The sequence below is a fragment of the Lampetra fluviatilis genome, chromosome 69 (assembly GCF_964198595.1).
Source record: "Lampetra fluviatilis chromosome 69, kcLamFluv1.1, whole genome shotgun sequence".
NCBI lineage: Eukaryota > Metazoa > Chordata > Hyperoartia > Petromyzontiformes > Petromyzontidae > Lampetra > Lampetra fluviatilis.
This window is the reverse complement of record NC_136343.1, coordinates 5,410,334-5,430,333: the sequence shown is the minus strand read 5'-3', so window position 1 is coordinate 5,430,333 and position 20,000 is coordinate 5,410,334. Positions and strand designations below refer to the sequence as shown.

General features: G+C 58.4%; 1 protein-coding gene across 1 annotated transcript in view; it reads right to left on the bottom strand.

Annotated features, from left to right (window-relative positions):
• The window catches only part of TRAP1 (TNF receptor associated protein 1), a 43,327-nt gene extending 23,333 nt beyond the window's left edge, over positions 1-19,994 (bottom strand). Inside the window, exons 1-6 of the mRNA XM_078883163.1 lie at positions 19,949-19,994; positions 14,732-14,803; positions 12,745-12,926; positions 9,305-9,414; positions 4,156-4,229; positions 2,934-3,155 (exon numbers count right to left, since the gene is read on the bottom strand). Coding sequence (XP_078739289.1) covers positions 2,934-3,155; positions 4,156-4,229; positions 9,305-9,414; positions 12,745-12,926; positions 14,732-14,788 — 645 coding nt within the window. The 5' untranslated portion in view covers positions 14,789-14,803; positions 19,949-19,994. The remainder of the gene's footprint in view (positions 1-2,933; positions 3,156-4,155; positions 4,230-9,304; positions 9,415-12,744; positions 12,927-14,731; positions 14,804-19,948) is intronic.
• Between the last annotated feature and the right edge of the window lie 6 nt (positions 19,995-20,000).

The following is a 20,000-nucleotide window of genomic DNA, read 5'->3' as shown; positions in this document are numbered from 1 at the left end:
GTGTGTCTGTGTGTGTGTGTCTGTGTGTGTGTCTGTGTATGTCTGTGTGTGTGTGTGTGTCTTTGTGTGTGTGTCTGTGTGTGTGTGTCTGTGTGTGTGTGTGTGTCTGTGTGTCACTGTGTGTCTGTGTGTGTGTCTGTCTCTCTCTGTGTATCTGTGTGTGTGTCTGTGTGTGTCTGTGTGTGTGTCTGTATGTGTCTGTGTGTGTCTGTGTGTGTGTCTGTGTGTGTGTGTGTGTGTCTGTGTGTGTCTGTGTGTGTGTATCTGTCTGTGAGTGTGTCTGTGTGTGTCTCTCTGTGTCTGTGTGTGTGTCTGTGTGTGTCTGTGTGTGTGTGTGTGTCTCTGTGTCTGTGTGTGTGTCTGTGTGTGTCTGTGTGTGTGGTCTGTGTGTGTCTGTGTGTGTGTCTGTATGTGTCTGTGTGTGTCTGTGTGTGTGTGTGTCTGTGTGTGTGTGTGTCTGTGTGTGTGTGTGTCTGTGTGTGTGTATCTGTCTGTGTGTGTGTGTGTCTGTGTGTGTGTGTCTGTGTGTGTGTGTGTCTGTGTGTGTGTGTGTCTGTGTGTGTGTGTGTCTGTGTGTGTGTGTGTCTGTGTGTGTGTGTCTGTGTGTGTGTATCTGTCTGTGTGTGTGTGTCTGTGTGGGTGTCTGTGTGTGTGTGTGTCTGTGTGTGTCTGTCTGTGTGTGTGTGTCTGTGTGTCTGTGTGTGTCTGTGTGTGTGTCTGTGTGTGTGTGTGTCTGTGTGTGTGTGTGTGTCTGTGTGTGTGTGTGTGTGTCTGTGTGTGTGTGTCTGTGTGTGTGTGTCTGTGTGTGTGTGTGTGTCTGTGTGTGTGTGTCTGTGTGTGTGTGTGTCTGTGTGTGTGTGTCTGTGTGTGTGTGTGTCTGTGTGTGTGTGTGTGTCTGTGTGTGTGTGTCTGTGTGTGTGTGTGTGTCTGTGTGTGTGTGTCTGTGAGTGTGTGTCTGTGTGTGTGTGTGTGTATCTGTGTGTGTGTCTGTGTGTGTGTGTGTCTGTGTGTGTGTGTCTGTGAGTGTGTGTCTGTGTGTGTGTGTGTGTATCTGTGTGTGTGTCTGTGTGTGTGTGTGTCTGTGTGTGTGTGTCTGTGAGTGTGTGTCTGTGTGTGTGTGTGTGTATCTGTGTGTGTGTCTGTGTGTGTGTGTGTCTGTGTGTGTGTGTCTGTGAGTGTGTGTCTGTGTGTGTGTGTATCTGTCTGTGTGTGTGTGTCTGTGTCTGTGTGTGTGTGTCTGTGTGTGTGTGTCTGTGTGTGTGTCTCTCTGTGTCTCTGTGTGTGTCTCTCTCTGTGTCTCTCTGTGTCTCTGTGTGTCTCTCTGTGTGTCTCTGTGTCCCTCTGTCTCTCTCTCTGTGTGTCTCTGTGCGTCTCTCTCTGTGTGTCTCTGTCTCTGTGTGTCTCTGTGTGTCTCTGTGTCTGTGTGTCTCTGTGTTTTTCTGTGTGTCTCTGTGTGTCTCTGTGTGTCTCTGTGTGTCTCTCTGTGTCTCTGTGTGTCTCTCTGTGTCTCTGTGTGTCTCTCTGTGTGTCTCTCTGTGTCTCTGTGTGTCTCTCTGTGTGTCTCTGTGTCCTCTGTCTGTGTCTCTCTGTCTCTGTGTGTCTCTGTGTGTCTCTGTGTCTCTCTGCTCTGTGTGTCTCTGTGTGTCTCTCTGTGTGTCTGTGTGTCTCTGTGTGTCTCTGTGTCTCTCTCTGTGTGTCTCTGTGTGTCTCTGTGTGTCTCTGTGTGTCTCTCTGTGTGTCTGTGTCTCTCTGTGTGTCTCTGTGTCCCTCTGTCTCTCTTCTCTGTGTTGTCTCTGTGCGTCTCTCTCTGTGTCTCTCTGTCTCTGTGTGTCTCTGTGTGTTTCTCTGTGTCTCTGTGTGTGTCTCTGTGTCTCTATGTGTGTCTATGTGTCTCTCTCTGTGCCTGTGTGTCTGTGTGTGTGTGTCTGTGTGTGTGGTGTCTGTGTGTGTGTGTCTGTGCGTGTGTGTGTCTGTGTGTGTGTCTGTGTGTGTTGTCTGTGTGTGTGTGTCTGTGTGTGTGTCTGTGTATGTCTGTGTGTGTGTGTGTGTCTTTGTGTGTGTGTCTGTGTGTGTGTGGTCTGTGTGTGTGTGTGTGTCTGTGTGTCACTGTGTGTCTGTGTGTGTGTCTGTCTCTCTCTGTGTATCTGTGTGTGTGTCTGTGTGTGTCTGTGTGTGTGTCTGTATGTGTCTGTGTGTGTCTGTTGTGTGTGTCTGTGTGTGTGTGTGTGGTGTGTGTCTGTGTGTGTCTGTGTGTGTGTATCTGTCTGTGAGTGTGTCTGTGTGTGTCTCTCTGTGTCTGTGTGTGTGTCTGTGTGTGTCTGTGTGTGTGTGTGTGTCTCTGTGTCTGTGTGTGTGTCTGTGTGTGTCTGTGTGTGTGTCTGTGTGTGTCTGTGTGTGTGTCTGTATGTGTCTGTGTGTGTCTGTTGTGTGTGTGTGTCTGTGTGTGTGTGTGTCTGTGTGTGTGTGTGTCTGTGTGTGTGTATCTGTCTGTGTGTGTGTGTGTCTGTGTGTGTGTGTCTGTGTGTGTGTGTCTGTGTGTGTGTGTGTCTGTGTGTGTGTGTGTCTGTGTGTGTGTGTGTCTGTGTGTGTGTGTCTGTGTGTGTGTATCTGTCTGTGTGTGTGTGTCTGTGTGGGTGTGTCTGTGTGTGTGTGTGTCTGTGTGTGTCTGTCTGTGTTTGTGTGTCTGTGTGTCTGTGTGTGTCTGTGTGTGTGTCTGTGTGTGTGTGTGTCTGTGTGTGTGTGTGTGTGTCTGTGTGTGTGTGTGTGTGTGTCTGTGTGTGTGTGTCTGTGTGTGTGTGTCTGTGTGTGTGTGTGTCTGTGAGTGTGTCTGGTGTGTGTGTGTCTGTGTGTGTGTCTGTGTGTGTGTGTCTGTGTGTGTGTCTGTGTGTGTGTGTGTCTGTGTGTGTGTGTGTCTGTGAGTGTGTGCGACCCACAGCAAGAGGAGTGTATAAAACTGCGCGGATGTCCAGTGGCGAGTCTGTGCGATAGTGCAGCGTGAAGCGTGGCGACGATGTCGCTGCTGCTGCTGATGACGATGTTGTTGATGTTGTTGATGTTGTTGATGATGTTGTTGACGTTGTTCCGTGCGTCAGGAAGCTGAAGAGGGCGGCGTGGTCACTCTGGGACACGGCGCTGGCAGGCAGATCCCACAGCGCCTGGGGGGGGTGGGGGGGTGATGGTGATGGTGGGGTGAGGGGGGGTGTGGGGGGGGGGGTGGTGGGGGGGTGAGGGGGGGGGTGGAGGGGGGGGTGGTGGGGGGGGGTGGGGGGGGGGTGAGGGTGAGGGTGGTGGGGGGTGAGGGGGGGGTGTGGGGGGGGGGTGGTGGGGGGTGAGGGGGGGGGTGGAGGGGGGAGGTGGTGGGGGGGGGTGGTGGGGGGGGTGAGGGTGAGGGTGGGGGGGGGTGGTGGGGGGTGAGGGGGGTGTGGGGGGGGGGGGGTGGTGGGGGGGTGAGGGGGGGGGTGGAGGGGGGGGTGGTGGGGGGGGGTGGGGGGGGGGTGAGGAGGTGAGGGTGGTGGGGGGGGTGAGGGGGGGTGTGGGGGGGGGTGGTGGGGGGTGAGGGGGGGGTGGAGGGGGAGGTGGTGGGGGGGGGGTGGTGGGGGGTGAGGGTGAGGGTGGGGGGGGGTGGGTGGGGGGTGAGGGGGGGGTCTGGGGGGGGTGGTGGGGGTGGTGGTGGGGTGGTGATGATGACGATGGTGATGGTGTTGATGATGGTGTTGATGATGGTGGTGATGATGGTGATGTTTATGATGGTGATAGTGACGATGATGATGGTGGCGGCGATGACGATGATGACGATGACGATGATGATAGTGGTTGATGATGGTGGTGTTGATGATGATGATGGTGTTGATGATGGTGATGATGATGGTGATGATGGTGGTGATGACGATGATGACGATGGTGATGTTTATGATGGTGATGATGATGATGGTGGCGGCGATGATGATGATGACGATGATGACGATGATGATGATGACGATGATGACGACGATGATGATGACGATGGATGATGGTGATGATGGTGGTGATGATGATAGTGATGATGGTGTTGATGGTGATGATGGGGCAATGATGTTGATGATGATAGTGATGATGGTGGTGATGGTGATGATGGTGATGATGGGGTGATGTTAATGATGGTGATGATGATGTTACCGGCAGGGTGTTGATGCGAGTGCCGTTCAGGAAGAGTGGAGTCCTCATGAAGTTTGTGTACTTCGTGAGGATGGCTGCAGAGAGCGCAGAGATCACCAATCACTCTCTCTCAACTCTGTGTGTGTTGTCCGTCTGTGTGTGTGTGTCTGTGTGTGTGTGTGTCTGTGTGTTGTGTGTTGGTGTCTGTGTGGGTCTGTGTGTGTGTGTCTGTGTGTGTGTGTGTGTGTGTCTGTGTGTGTGTCTGTGTGTGTGTGTCTGTGTGTGTGTGTCTGTGTGTGTGTCTGTGTGTGTGTCTGTGTGTGTCTGTGGGTGGAGTGCTCATGAAGTTTGTGTACTTCGTGAGGATGGCTGCAGAGAGCGCAGAGATCACCAATCACTCTCTCTCAACTCTGTGTGTGTGTCTCTGTGTGTGTGTGTCTGTGTGTGTGTGTGTCTGTGCGTGTGTCTGTGTGTGTCTCTGTGTCTGTGTGTGTGTGTCTCTGTGTCTGTGTGTGTGTGTCTGTGCGTGTGTCTGTGTGTGTGTGTGTCTGTGTGGTGTGTGTCTCTGTGTGTGTGTGTGTCTGTGTGTGTGTCTGTGTGTGTGTCTGTGTGTGTGTCTGTGTGTGTGTGTGTGTGTCTGTGTGTGTGTGTGTCTGTGTGTGTCTGTGTCTGTGTGTGTGTGTGTCTGTGTGTGTCTCTGTGTCTGTGTGTGTGTGTCTGTGTGTGTGTCTGTGTGTGTCTCTGTGTGTCGTGTGTTGGAGTCCTCATGAAGTTTGTGTACTTCGTGAGGATGGCTGCAGAGAGCGCAGAGATCACCAATCACTCTCACTCAACTCTGTGTGTGTGTCTGTGTCTGTGTGTGTGTCTGTGTGTGTGTCTGTGTGGGGTGTGTCTGTGTGTGTGTCTGTGTCTCTGTGTGTGTGTGTGTCTGTGTGTCTCTGTGTGTGTGTGTGTGTCTGTGTGTGTGTGTCTGTGTGTGTGTGTCTGTGTGTGTGTCCTGTGTGTGTGTGTGTGTGTCTGTGTGTGTCTGTGTGTGTGTGTGTCCTGTGTGTGTGTGTGTCTGTGTGTCTGTGTCTGTGTGTGTGTGTCTGTGTGTGTGTGTCTGTGTGTGTGTGTCTGTGTGTGTGTCTGTGTGTGTGTGTCTGTGTGTGTCTCTGTGTCTGTGTGTGCCTGTGTGTGTCTGTGTGTGTGTCTGTGTGTGTCTCTGTGTGTGTGTGTCTGTGCGTGTGTCTGTGTGTGTCTCTGTGTCTGTGTGTGTGTGTGTGTGTCTGTGTGTGTGTGTGTCTGTGCGTGTGTCTGTGTGTGTCTCTGTGTCTGTGTGTGTGTGTGTCTGTGTGTGTCTGTGTGTGTGTCTCTGTGTCTGTGTGTGTGTGTGTGTCTGTGTGTGTGTGTCTGTGTGTGTGTCTGTGTGTGTGTGTGTGGAGTCCTCATGAAGTTTGTGTACTTCGTGAGGATGGCTGCAGAGAGCGCAGAGATCACCAATCACTCTCTCTTAACTCTGTGTGTGTGTGTGTGTCTGTGTGTGTGTGTCTGTGTGTGTGTGTGTCTGTGTGTGTGTGTCTGTGTGTGTGTGTTTGTCTGTGTGTGTGTCTGTTTGTGTGTGTCTGTGTGTGTCTGTGTCGTGTCCTGTGTGTGTGTCTGTGTGTGTCTGTGTGTGTGTGTCACTGTCTGTGGGTCTCTGTGTGTGTGTCACTGTGTGTGTGGTGTGTCTGTGTGTCTCTGTGTCTGTGTGTGTGTCTGTGTGTGTGTGTCTGTGTCTGTGTGTGTCTCTGTGTCTGTGTGTGTCTGTGTGTGTGTCTCTGTGTGTGTGTCTGTGTGTCACTGTGTGTGTCTCTGTGTGTGTGTCACTGTGTGTGTGTGTGTCTGTGTGTGTGTGTCTGTGTGTGTGTGTGTGTGTGTCTGTGTGTGTGTGTGTCTGTGTGTGTGTCTCTGTGTGTGTGTCTGTGTGTGTCTGTGTGTCTCTGTGTGTGTGTGTGTGTCTGTGTGTGTGTGTCTGTGTGTGTGTGTCTGTGTGTGTGTGTCTGTGTGTGTGTCTGTGTGTGTGTGTCTGTGTGTGTCTGTGTGTGTCTGTGTGTGTCTCTGTGTCTGTGTGTGTCTGTGTGTGTGTGTCACTGTGTGGTGTCTCTGTGTGTGTGTCACTGTGTGTGTGTGTGTCTGTGTGTCTCTGTGTCTGTGTGTGTGTCTGTGTGTGTGTGTCTGTGGTCTGTGGTGTGTCTCTGTGTCTGTGTGTGTCTGTGGTGTGTCTCGTGTGTGTGTCGTGTGTGTCTCGTGTGTGTGTCAGTGTGTCTCTGTGTGTGGTGTGTGTGGTACTTTGTGCTCTGTGTGTGTCTGTGTGCTGTCTTTTTGTGTGTCACTGTGTGTGTGTGTGTCTGTGTGTGTGTGTCTGTGTGTCGTGTGTGTCTGTGTGTGTGTCTGTGTGTGTGTCTCTGTGTGTGTGTCTGTGTGTGTCTGTGTGTCTCTGTGTGGGTGTGTGTCTGTGTGTGTGTCTGTGTGTCCTGTGTGTGTGTGTCTGTGTGTGTGTGTCTGTGTGTGTGTGTGTCTGTGTGTCTGTGTGTGTGGTCTGTGTCTGTGTGTGTGTGTCTGTGTGTGTGTCTGTGTGTGTGTGTCTCTGTGTGTGTGTCTGTGTGTGTGTGTCACTGTGTGTCTCTGTGTGTCGTGTGTGTCTGTGTGTGTGTGTGTGTCTGTGTTTGTGTGTGTCTGTGTGTGTCTCTGTGTGTGTCTCTGTGTCTGTGTGTGTGTCTGTGTGTGTCTCTGTGTGTGTGTCACTGTGTGTGTGTCACTGTGTGTGTGTCTGTGTGTGTGTCACTGTGTGTCTGTGTGTCACTGTGTGTGTGTCACTGTGTGTGTGTCACTGTGTGTGTGTCTCTGTGTGTGTCTGTGTGTCACTGTGGTCTGTGTGTCACTGTGTGTCTGTGTGTGTGTCTCTGTGTGTGTGTCACTGTGTGTGTGTCTGTGTGTGTGTCCTGTGTGTGTGTGTCTGTGTGTGTGTCTGTGTGTGTCTGTGTGTCACTGTGTGTGTGTCTCTGTGTGTGTCACTGTGTGTGTCTCTGTGTGTCTGTCTGTCACTGTGTGTGTCTGTGTGTCACTGGGTGTGTCTCTGTGTGTGTCTCTGTGTGTCTGTCTGTCACTGGTGTGTGTCTGTGTGTCACTGTGTGTGTGTCACTGTGTGTGTGTCACTGTGTGTGTTGTCACTGTGTGTGTGTCATTCTGTTGTGTGTCTCTGTGTGTGTGTCACTGTGTGTGTGTCACTGTGTGTGTGTCACTGTGTGTGTGTCACTGTGTGTGTGTCACTGTGTGTTGTGTCACTGTGTTGTGTCTCTGTGTTGTGTGTCACTGTCACTGTGTGTGTGTCACTGTGTGTGTCACTGTGTGTGTGTCACTGTGTGTGTCTGTGTGTCACTGTGTGTGTCTCTGTGTGTGTGTCACTGTGTGTGTGTCACTGTGTGTGTGTCACTGTGTGTGTCACTGTGTGTGTGTGTCACTGTGTGTGTCACTGTGTGTGTGTCACTGTGTGTGTCACTGTGTGTGTGTGTCACTGTGTGTGTCTGTGTGTCACTGTGTGTGTCTCTGTGTGTGTGTCACTGTGTGTGTGTCTCTGTGTGTCTGTCTGTCACTGTGTGTGTCTCTGTGTGTCACTGTGTGTGTCTGTGTGTGTCACTGTGTGTGTGTCACTGTGTGTGTGTCACTGTGTGTGTGTCTGTGTGTCACTGTGTGTCTGTGTGTGTGTGTCTGTGTGTGTGTCACTGTGTGTGTGTCACTGTGTGTGTGTCACTGTGTGTCTGTCTGTCACTGTGTGTGCCTGTGTGCGTCTGTGTGTCACTGTGTGTGTGTCTGTGTGTCACTGTGTGTGTGTCACTGTGTGTGTGTCACTGTGTGTGTGTCACTGTATGTGTGTCTGTGTGTGTGTCTGTGTGTGTGTCACTGTGTGTGTGTCACTGTGTGTGTGTCACTGTGTGTCTGTCTGTCACTGTGTGTGTCTGTGTGCGTCTGTGTGTCACTGTGTGTGTGTCTGTGTGTCACTGTGTGTGTGTCACTGTGTGTGTGTCACTGTGTGTGTGTCACTGTATGTGTGTCTGTGTGTGTGTGTCTGTGTGTGTGTCACTGTGTGTGTGTCACTGTGTGTGTGTCACTGTGTGTGTGTCTGTGTGTCACTGTGTGTGTGTCACTGTGTGTGTGTCACTGTGTGTGTGTCACTGTATGTGTGTCTGTGTGTGTGTGTCACTGTGTGTGTGTCACTGTGTGTGTGTCACTGTGTGTGTGTCACTGTGTGTGTGTCACTGTGTGTGTGTCACTGTGTGTGTGTCACTGTGTGTGTGTCACTGTGTGTGTGTGTGTGTGTCACTGTGTGTGTGTCACTGTGTGTGTGTCACTGTGTGTGTGTCACTGTGTGTGTCTGTGTGTGTCTGTGTGTGTGTCACTGTGTGTGTGTGTCACTGTGTGTGTGTCACTGTGTGTGTGTGTGTGTCACTGTGTGTGTGTGTCACTGTGTGTGTGTCACTGTGTGTGTGTCACTGTGTGTGTGTCACTGTGTGTGTGTGTCACTGTGTGTGTGTCACTGTGTGTGTGTCACTGTGTGTGTGTCACTGTGTGTGTGTGTGTGTCACTGTGTGTGTGTCACTGTGTGTGTGTCACTGTGTGTGTCTCTGTGTGTGTCTGTGTGTGTGTCACTGTGTGTGTGTCACTGTGTGTGTGTCACTGTGTGTGTGTCACTGTGTGTGTGTGTGTGTCACTGTGTGTGTGTCTGTGTGTGTGTCACTGTGTGTGTGTCACTGTGTGTGTGTCTGTGTGTGTGTCTGTGTGCGTGGTGTGTGTAGCACATAGACACTGCTGCTGCTACTAACAGCACTTGCCCCTACAGCCCTGCCGGAGGCTACCTGGGGGAGCTTTGTCTGTGTGCGTGGTGTGTGTCTGTGTGTGTGTCTGTGTGTGTGTCTGTGTGCGTGGTGCGTGTAGCACATAGACACTGCTGCTGCTACTAACAGCACTTGCCCCTGCGGCCCTGCCGGAGGCTACCTGGGGGAGCTTTGTCTGTGTGCGTGGTGTGTGTCTGTGTGTGTGTCTGTGTGTGTGTCTGTGTGCGTGGTGCGTGTAGCACATAGACACTGCTGCTGCTGCTGCTAGCAGCACTTGCCCCTGCGGCCCTGCCGGAGGCTACCTGGGGGAGCTTTACCTTTGACTCGCCCCTCGCGCGCGAACTCGCGATGCTCGCCACGGAGTTGAACGTGAACCTCGGTGCCAGGGGCGGTGACCTCACACGGCGCGATGTGGAAGCAGCCGCTCCTACGTAGACACGCGCGGAGAGACACGCGCAGAGAGACACGCGCGGAGATAGAGAGACACGCGCAGAGAGACACGCGCGGAGATAGAGAGACACACGCAGAGAGACACGCGCGGAGATAGAGAGACACACGCAGAGAGACACGCGCGGAGATAGAGAGACACGCGCAGAGAGACACGCGCGGAGATAGAGAGACACACGCAGAGAGACACGCGCAGAGAGACACGCGCGGAGATAGAGAGACACGCGCAGAGAGACACGCGCAGAGAGACACGCGCGGAGATAGAGAGACACGCGCAGAGAGACACGCGCAGAGAGACACGCGCGGAGATAGAGAGACACGCGCAGAGAGACACGCGCAGAGAGACACGCGCAGAGAGACACGCGCGGAGATAGAGAGACACGCGCAGAGAGACACGCGCGGAGATAGAGAGACACACGCAGAGAGACACGCGCGGAGATAGAGAGACACACGCAGAGAGACACGCGCGGAGATAGAGAGACACGCGCAGAGAGACACGCGCGGAGATAGAGAGACACACGCAGAGAGACACGCGCAGAGAGACACGCGCGGAGATAGAGAGACACGCGCAGAGAGACACGCGCGGAGATAGAGAGACACGCGCAGAGAGACACGCGCGGAGATAGAGAGACACACGCAGAGAGACACACGCGGAGATAGAGAGACACGCAGAGAGACACACGCAGAGAGAGAGAGAGACACAGAGAGACACAGAGACACACGCAGAGAGACAGAGACACGCAGAGAGACACACGCAGAGAGACACGCGCAGAGAGACACACGCGGAGATAGAGAGAGACACACAGAGAGAGACACGCAGAGACACGCAGAGAGACAGAGACAGAGAGAGACACGGAGACACAGTGAGAGACAGAGAGAGACACACAGAGAGACACAGAGAGAGACACAGAGACACAGAGAGAGACAGAAAGAGACACGGTGAGACAGAGAGACACAGAGAGACACAGAGACACACAGAGACACACGGTCTCTCTGTGTGTCTCTCCCCGTGTCTCTCTCCCCGTGTCTCTCTCCCCGTGTCTCTCTCCCCGTGTCTCTCTCCCCGTGTCTCTCTCCCCGTGTCTCTCTCCCTCCGTGTCTCTCTCCCCGTGTCTCTCTCCCCGTGTCTCTCTCCCCATGTCTCTCTCCCTCCGTGTCTCTCTCCCCGTGTCTCTCTCCCCGTGTCTCTCTCCCCGTGTCTCTCCCCGTGTCTCTCCCCGTGTCTCTCTCCCCGTGTCTCTCCCCGTGTCTCTCTCTCTCCCCGTGTCTCTCTCCCCGTGTCTCTCTCCCTCCCCGTGTCTCTCTCCCCGTGTCTCTCTCCCAATCTCTCTCTCCCCGTGTCTCTCCCCGTGTCTCTCTCTCTCCCCGTGTCTCTCTCCCCGTGTCTCTCTCCCCGTGTCTCTCTCCCCGTGTCTCTCTCCCCGTGTCTCTCTCCCCGTGTCTCTCTCCCCGTGTCTCTCTCCCCGTGTCTCTCTCCCCGTGTCTCTCTCCCCGTGTCTCTCTCCCCGTGTCTCTCTCCCCGTGTCTCTCTCCCCGTGTCTCTCTCCCCGTGTCTCTCCCTCCCCGTGTCTCTCTCCCCGTGTCTCTCTCCCCGTGTCTCTCCCCGTGTCTCTCTCCCCGTGTCTCTCCCTCCCCGTGTCTCTCTCCCCGTGTCTCTCTCCCCGTGTCTCTCTCCCCGTGTCTCTCTCCCCGTGTCTCTCTCCCCGTGTCTCTTCCTCCCCGTGTCTCTCTCCCCGTGTCTCTCTCTCCCCGTCTCTCTCCCCGTGTCTCTCTCCCCGTGTCTCTCTCTCCCCGTGTCTCTCCCCGTGTCTCTCTCCCCGTGTCTCTCTCCCCGTGTCTCTCTCTCCCCGTGTCTCTCTCTCCCCGTCTCTCTCCCCGTGTCTCTCTCCCCGTGTCTCTCTCTCCCCGTGTCTCTCTCCCCGTGTCTCTCTCCCCGTGTCTCTCCCCGTGTCTCTCTCCCCCGTCTCTCTCTCCCCGTGTCTCTCTCCCCGTCTCTCTCTCCCCGTGTCTCTCTCCCCGTGTCTCTCCCCGTGTCTCTCTCCCCATCTCTCTCTCCCCGTGTCTCTCCCCGTGTCTCTCTCTCTCCCGTGTCTCTCTCCCCGTGTCTCTCCCCGTCTCTCTCCCCGTGTCTCTCTCCCCGTGTCTCTCCCCGTGTCTCTCTCCCCGTGTCTCTCTCCCCGTGTCTCTCTCTCCCCGTGTCTCTCCCCATGTCTCTCTCCCTCCGTGTCTCTCTCCCCGTGTCTCTCTCCCCGTGTCTCTCTCTCCCCGTGTCTCTCCCCATGTCTCTCTCCCTCCGTGTCTCTCTCCCCGTGTCTCTCCCCGTGTCTCTCTCCCCGTGTCTCTCTCCCCCCGTGTCTCTCTCCCCGTGTCTCTCTCCCTCCGTGTCTCTCTCCCCGTGTCTCTCTCCCCGTGTCTCTCTCCCCGTGTCTCTCCCCGTGTCTCTCCCGTGTCTCTCCCGTGTCTCTCTCCCCGTGTCTCTCTCCCCGTGTCTCTCTCTCTCCCCGTGTCTCTCTCTCTCCCGTGTCTCTCTCCCCGTGTCTCTCCCCGTCTCTCTCCTCGTGTCTCTCTCCCCGTGTCTCTCCCCGTGTCTCTCTCCCCGTGTCTCTCTCTCCCCGTGTCTCTCCCCATGTCTCTCTCCCTCCGTGTCTCTCTCCCCGTGTCTCTCTCCCCGTGTCTCTCTCTCCCCGTGTCTCTCCCCCATGTCTCTCTCCCTCCGTGTCTCTCTCCCGTGTCTCTCCCCGTGTCTCTCTCCCCGTGTCTCTCTCCCCCCGTGTCTCTCTCCCCGTGTCTCTCTCCCCGTGTCTCTCTCCCCGTGTCTCTCTCTCCCCGTGTCTCTCTCCCCGTGTCTCTCCCCGTGTCTCTCCCCGTGTCTCTCCCCTTGTCTCTCTCTCTCCGTGTCTCTCTCTCCCCGTGTCTCTCTCCCCGTGTCTCTCTCTCCCCGTCTCTCTCCCCGTGTCTCTCTCCCCGTGTCTCTCTCCCCGTGTCTCTCCCCGTCTCTCTCTCCCCGTGTCTCTCTCCCCATCTCTCTCTCCCCGTGTCTCTCCCCGTGTCTCTCTCTCTCCCCGTGTCTCTCTCCCCGTGTCTCTCTCTCTCCCCGTGTCTCTCCCCGTGTCTCTCTCCCCGTGTCTCTCTCCCCGTGTCTCTCTCTCTCCCCGTGTCTCTCCCCGTCTCTCTCCCCGTGTCTCTCTCCCCGTGTCTCTCTCCCCGTGTCTCTCTCCCCGTGTCTCTCTCTCTCCCCGTGTCTCTCCCCGTCTCTCTCCCCCTGTCTCTCTCCCCGTGTCGTGTCTCTCTCCCCGTGTCTCTCCCTCACCCATCCGATGTCCACACGTGACCGGATCCCTCCTCATCCTCCGAGGATCTCCGTGACGTGACGCGGACAAACGCGGACACCATGAAGACGCTGTAGAAGCCGACGCCAAATTGTCCCACGAGAGATCGTGGGACAGTCTCCGTTGGACGGGCCCCGTCCGAGGACAGATCATCGACGAAAGCCTGGAGCGGAGAGAGACACGGGGAGAGAGACACGGGGAGAGAGACACGGGGAGAGAGACACGGGGAGAGAGAGACACGGAGAGAGAGACACGGGGAGAGACACGGGGAGAGAGAGACAGGGGGAGAGAGAGACAAGGGGAGAGAGAAAGACATGGGGAGTGAGTGGGTGAGTAAGTGAGTGAGTGAGTGGGTGGGTGAGTGAGTGGGGGTGAGTGAGTGAGTGAGTGGGTGGATGAGTGAGTGGGTGGGTGAGTGCGTGGGTGAGTGGGTGAGTGAGTGGGTGAGTGAGTAAGTGAGTGAGTGAGTGAGTGGGTGAGTGAGTGAGTGAGTGGGTGGGTGAGTGAGTGGGTGGATGAGTGAGTGGGTGAGTGAGTGGGTGGATGAGTGAGTGAGTGGGTGAGTGAGTGGGTGAGTGAGTGAGTGGGTGGATGAGTGGGTGAGTGAGTGGGTGGGTGAGTGGGTGGGTGAGTGAGTGAGTGGGTGGGTGGGTGAGTGAGTGGGTGGGTGAGTGGGTGGGTGTGTGAGTGGGTGAGTGAGTGGGTGAGTGGGTGAGTGGGTGAGTGGGTGGGTGGGTGAGTGGGTGAGTGGGTGAGTGAGTGAGTGGGTGGGTGAGTGGGTGGGTGTGTGAGTGGGTGAGTGAGTGGGTGAGTGGGTGAGTGGGTGAGTGAGTGAGTGAGTGGGTGAGTGGGTGTATGAGTGAGTGAGTGGGGGTGGGTGAGTGAGTGAGTGGGTGGGTGGGTGAGTGGGTGAGTGAGTGAGTGGGTGAGTGAGTGGTGGGTGAGTGAGTGAGTGGGTGGGTGAGTGGGTGGGTGAGTGGGTGAGTGAGTGGGTGAGTGAGTGGGTGATTGAGTGGGTGAGTGGGTGAGTGAGTGGGTGGGTGAGTGGGTGAGTGAGTGGGTGGGTGAGTGAGTGGGTGAGTGGGTGAGTGAGTGGGTGGGTGAGTGAGTGAGTGAGTGGGTGGGTGGGTGGGTGGGTGAGTGGGTGGGTGAGTGAGTGAGTGGGTGGGTGAGTGAGTGAGTGGGTGAGTGGGTGGGTGAGTGAGTGGGTGGGTGAGTGGGTGGGTGAGTGAGTGGGTGGGTGGGTGAGTGGGTGGGTGAGTGAGTGGGTGGGTGAGTGGGTGAGTGGGTGAGTGGGTGGGTGGGTGAGTGAGTGGGTGAGTGAGTGAGTGGGTGGGTGAGTGGGTGGGTGTGTGAGTGGGTGAGTGAGTGGGTGAGTGGGTGAGTGAGTGAGTGAGTGGGTGAGTGGGTGTATGAGTGAGTGAGTGGGTGGGTGGGTGGGTGGGTGAGTGAGTGAGTGAGTGGGTGGGTGAGTGGGTGAGTGAGTGAGTGGGTGAGTGAGTGGGTGGGTGAGTGGGTGGGTGAGTGGGTGAGTGAGTGGGTGAGTGAGTGGGTGATTGAGTGGGTGAGTGAGTGGGTGGGTGAGTGGGTGAGTGAGTGGGTGGGTGAGTGAGTGGGTGAGTGGGTGAGTGAGTGGGTGGGTGAGTGGGTGAGTGGGTGGGTCAGTGAGTGGGTGGGTGGGTGGGTGAGTGAGTGAGTGAGTGGGTGGGTGGGTGAGTGGGTGAGTGAGTGAGTGGGTGAGTGAGTGAGTGAGTGGGTGGGTGAGTGGGTGGGTGAGTGGGTGAGTGAGTGGGTGAGTGAGTGGGTGGGTGAGTGAGTGGGTGAGTGAGTGGGTGGGTGAGTGGGTGAGTGAGTGGGGTGGGTGAGTGAGTGGGGTGAGTGACTGGGTGGGTCAGTGAGTGGGTGAGTGGGTGAGTGAGTGGGTGGGTGGGTGAATGGGTGAGTGGGTGAGTGGTGAGTGCTACTCACCTTTGTACCGGAACGAGCTATGGTCCCCAAGTTGTCCAACATCTCCTGCCGGCTCATCCCCAATCCTGAATCCTAGAGCAGAGAGACTCACTCACTCACTCACCCACCCACTCACTCACCCACTCAATCACCCACTCACTCACCACACCCACTCACTCACCCACTCACTCACCACCCACTCACTCACTCACTCACCCACTCACTCACTCACTCACCCACCCACTCACTCACCCACTCAATCACTCCACTCACTCACCCACCCACTCACTCACCCACTCACACCACTCACTCACTCACTCACCCACTCACCTCACTCACCACTCACTCACTCACTCACTCACCACACACTCACTCACTCACCCACCACTCACCCACTCACTCACTCACCACTCACTCACTCACCACTCACTCACTCACTCACCCACTCACTCACTCACTCACTCACTCACTCACCTCACTCACTCCACCACTCACTCCACTCACCCACTCACTCTCACTCACCCACTCACTCACCCACTCACTCACTCACTCACCACCCACTCACTCACCCACACCACTCACCACTCACTCACCCACTCACTCACTCACCACACTCACCACCACTCACTCACCCCACTCATCACCCACTCACTCACCCACTCACTCACCCACCCACTCACTCACCCACTCACTCACTCACTCACTCACCCACCACTCACTCACTCACTCACCCACTCAATCACACACCACTCACTCACCCACCCACTCACTCCACTCACTCACTCACCCCACTCACTCACTCACTCACCCACTCACTCACTCACTCACTCACTCACCACTCACTCACCCACTCACTCACCCACCCACTCACTCACCCACTCACTCACCCACCACTCACTCACTCACTCACCTCACTCCACCCACCTCACTCACCCACCCACCCACTCACTCACCCACTCACTCACCCACTCACTCACCCACTCACACACACCCACCCACCACACCCACTCACCACTCCACTCACTCACCACCCACCCACCCACTCACTCACCCACCCACCACCCACTCACTCACCCACTCACCCACCCACCTCACTCACCCACTCACTCACTCACCACCCACCCACCCACTCACTCACCCACTCACCCACCCACCCACTCACTCACTCACCCACCTCACTCACTCACCCACTCACTCCACCCACCCACCCAACCACCCACTCACCCACCCACCCACTCACTACCACCCACCCACCACTCCACTCACTCACCCACCCACCCACTCCACCACACACTCACCCACCACCACCCACCCACCCACTCACTCACCCACCTCACCCCACCCACCCACTCACTCCACTCACCCACCCACCCACCCACCCACCCACCCACCCACTCACCCACCCACACCCACCCACCCACCCACCCACTCACTCACCCACTCACCCACCCACCCACCTCACCTCACCCACCCACCCACCCACTCACTCACCCACTCACCCACCCACCCACTCACTCACTCACCCACCCACCCACCCACCCACCCACCCACTCACCCACCCACCCCACCCACCCACTCACTCACTCACCCACCCACCTCACTCACACCACCACCCACCCACCCCACCTCACCCACCCACTCACCCACCCACCACCCACCCACCCACCCACCCACCCACTCACCCACTCACCCACCCACCCACCACCACCCACCCACCCACTCACTCACCACCCACCCACCCACCCACCACCCACTCACCCACCACCCACCCACCACCACTCACCCACCCACCCACCCACCACCCACCCACCCACCCACCCCCACCCACCCACCACTCACCCACACCCACCCACCACCCACCCACCACCACCCACCCACCCACTCCACTCACCCACCCCACCCACCCACCACCACCCACCCACCACCCACTCACTCACTCACCCACCCACCCACCCACACCACTCACCCACTCAACCCACCCACCCACCCACCCACCCACTCACCTCACCCCACCCACCCACCACTCACCCACCCACCCACCCACCCACTCACCCACCCACCCACTCACCCACCCACCACCCACCACCCACCACCCACCCACCCACCCACCCACCCACCCACCCACCCACCCACCCACCCACCCACCCACCCACTCACCCACCCACCCACTCACTCACCCACTCACCCACCCACCCACTCACCACTCACCCACCCACCACCCACCCACCCACCCACTCACCCACCCACCCACCCACTCACACACTCACCCACCACCCACTCCACCTCACCTCACCCACCCCACCCACCCACCCACTCACCCACCCACTCACCCACCCACCCCCCACCCACCCACCTCACCCACCCACCCACCCACCCACCCACCCACTCACCCACCCACCCCACCCACCCACCCACCCACTCACCACCCACCCACCCACTCACCCACTCACCACCCACCCCACCCACCCACTCACCCACCCACCACCACCCACTCACCCACCACCCACCCACTCACCCACCCACCCACCCACCACCCACCCACCACCACACACCCACTCACCCACCCACCCACCCACTCACCCACCCACCCACCCACCACCCACTCACCCCACCCACTCACCCACCCACCCACTCACCACTCACCCACTCACCCACCCACCTCACCCACCCACTCACCACCACACACTCACCACCCACCCACCCACTCACCCACCCACTCACCCACCCACCCACTCACCACCCACTCACCCACTCACCCACTCACCACCCACTCACCCACCACCCACCCACTCACCCACCCACCCACCCACCCACCCACTCACCCACCCACCCACCCACTCACCCACCCACCCACCCACTCACCACCCACCCACCCACTCACCCACTCACCCACCACCCACCCACTCACCCACCCACTCACCCCACCCACCCACACTCACCCCACCCACCCACCCACCCACTCACCACTCACCCACCCACCCACCCACCCACCCACCCACCCACCCACCCACTCACCCACCACCCACCCACCTCACCCACCCACTCACCCACCCACCCACCCACCCACCCACCCACCCACCCACCCACCCACCCACCCACCCACCCACTCACCCACCCACCCACCCACCCACTCACCCACCCACCCACCCACCCACCCACCCACCACCCACCCACCCACCCACCCACCCACTCACCCACTCACCCACCCACCCACTCACCCACCCACCCACTCACCCACCCACCCACCCACCCACTCACCCACCCACCCACCCACCCACTCACCCACCCACCACCCACCACCACCCACCCACCCACCACCACCCACTCACACCCACCACTCACCACCACCCACTCACCCACCCACCACCCACCCACCCACCCACTCACCCACCCACCCACTCACCCACTCACCCACCCACCCACTCACCCACCCACCACCCACTCCACCCACCCACACACACCCACCCACCCACTCACCCACCCACCCACCCACCACCCACTCACCCACCCACCCACCCACCCACCCACCCACTCACCCACCCACCCACCCACCACCCACCCACCCACCCACCCACCCACCCACCCACCCACTCACCCACCCACCCACTCACCCACCCACCCACCCACCCACCCACTCACCCACCCACCCACCCACCCACCCACCCACTCACCCACCCACCCACTCACCCACCCACCACCACCCACTCACCCACCCACCCACTCCACCCACCCACCCACTCACCCACTCACCCACCCACCCACCCACACCACCCACTCACCCACCCACCCACCCACCACACCACCCACCCACCCACACCCACCCACCCACCCACCACCACCCACCCCCCACTCACCCACCCACCCACACCCACTCACCCACACCACCCACCCACCCACCACCCACCCACCCACCCACCCACTCACCCACCCACCCACTCACCCACCCACCCACCCACTCACCCACCCACCCACCCACCCACTCACCCACCCACCCACACCCACCCACCCACCCACTCACCCACCCACCCACCCACCCACCCACCCACTCACCCACCCCACCCACCCACCCACCCACCCACCCACCCACCACTCACCCACCCACCCACTCACCCACCCACCCACTCACCCACCCACCCACCCACCCACCCACCCACCACCCACCCACCCACTCACCCACCCACCCACTCACCCACCCACCCACTCACCCACCCACCCACCCACCCACCCACCCACTCACCCACCACCCACCCACCTCACCCACCACCCACTCACCCACCCACCCACTCACCCACCCACCCACTCACCCACCCACCCACTCACCCACCCACCCACTCCACCCACCCACCCACCCACTCACCCACCCACCACCCACTCACCCACCCACTCACCCACCCACCCACCCACCCACTCACCCACCCACCCACCCACCCACCCACCCACTCACCCACCCACCCACTCACCCACCCACCCACTCCACCCACCCACCCACCCACTCACCCACTCACCCACTCACCCACCACCCACCACCACCACCCACCCACCCACCACCCACTCCACCCACCCACCACCCACCCACCCACTCACCCACCCACCCACCCACCCACCCACCCACTCACCCACCCACCCACCCACCCACCCACTCACCCACCACCCACTCACCCACCCACCCACTCACCCACCCACCCACTCACCCACCACCCACCCACCCACTCACCCACCCACCCACTCACCCACTCACCCACTCACCCACCCACCCACCCACTCACCCACCCACCCACTCACCCACCCACCCACCCACCCACCCACTCACCCACCCACCCACTCACCCACCTCACCCACTCCACCCACCCACCCACCCACCCACCCACCCACTCACCCACCCACCACTCACCCACCCACCCACTCACCCACTCACCCACCCACCCACTCACCCACCACCCACTCACCCACCCACCCACCCACTCACCCACCCACTCACCCACCCACCCACTCACCCACTCACCCACCCACCACTCACCCACCCACCCACTCACCCACCCACCCACCCACTCCGACCCACTCACCCACCCACCCACTCACCACCCACCCACTCACCCACCCACCCACTCACCCACCCACCCACTCACCCACCCACCCACTCACCCACCCACCCACCCACCCACTCACCCACCCACTCACCCACTCACCCACTCACCCACCCACCCACCCACCCACCCACTCACCCACCCACCCACCCACCTGCACAGTGATGGTAGCGTCCTGTGTGTTTGTGTACACGTGAATCTCTAGA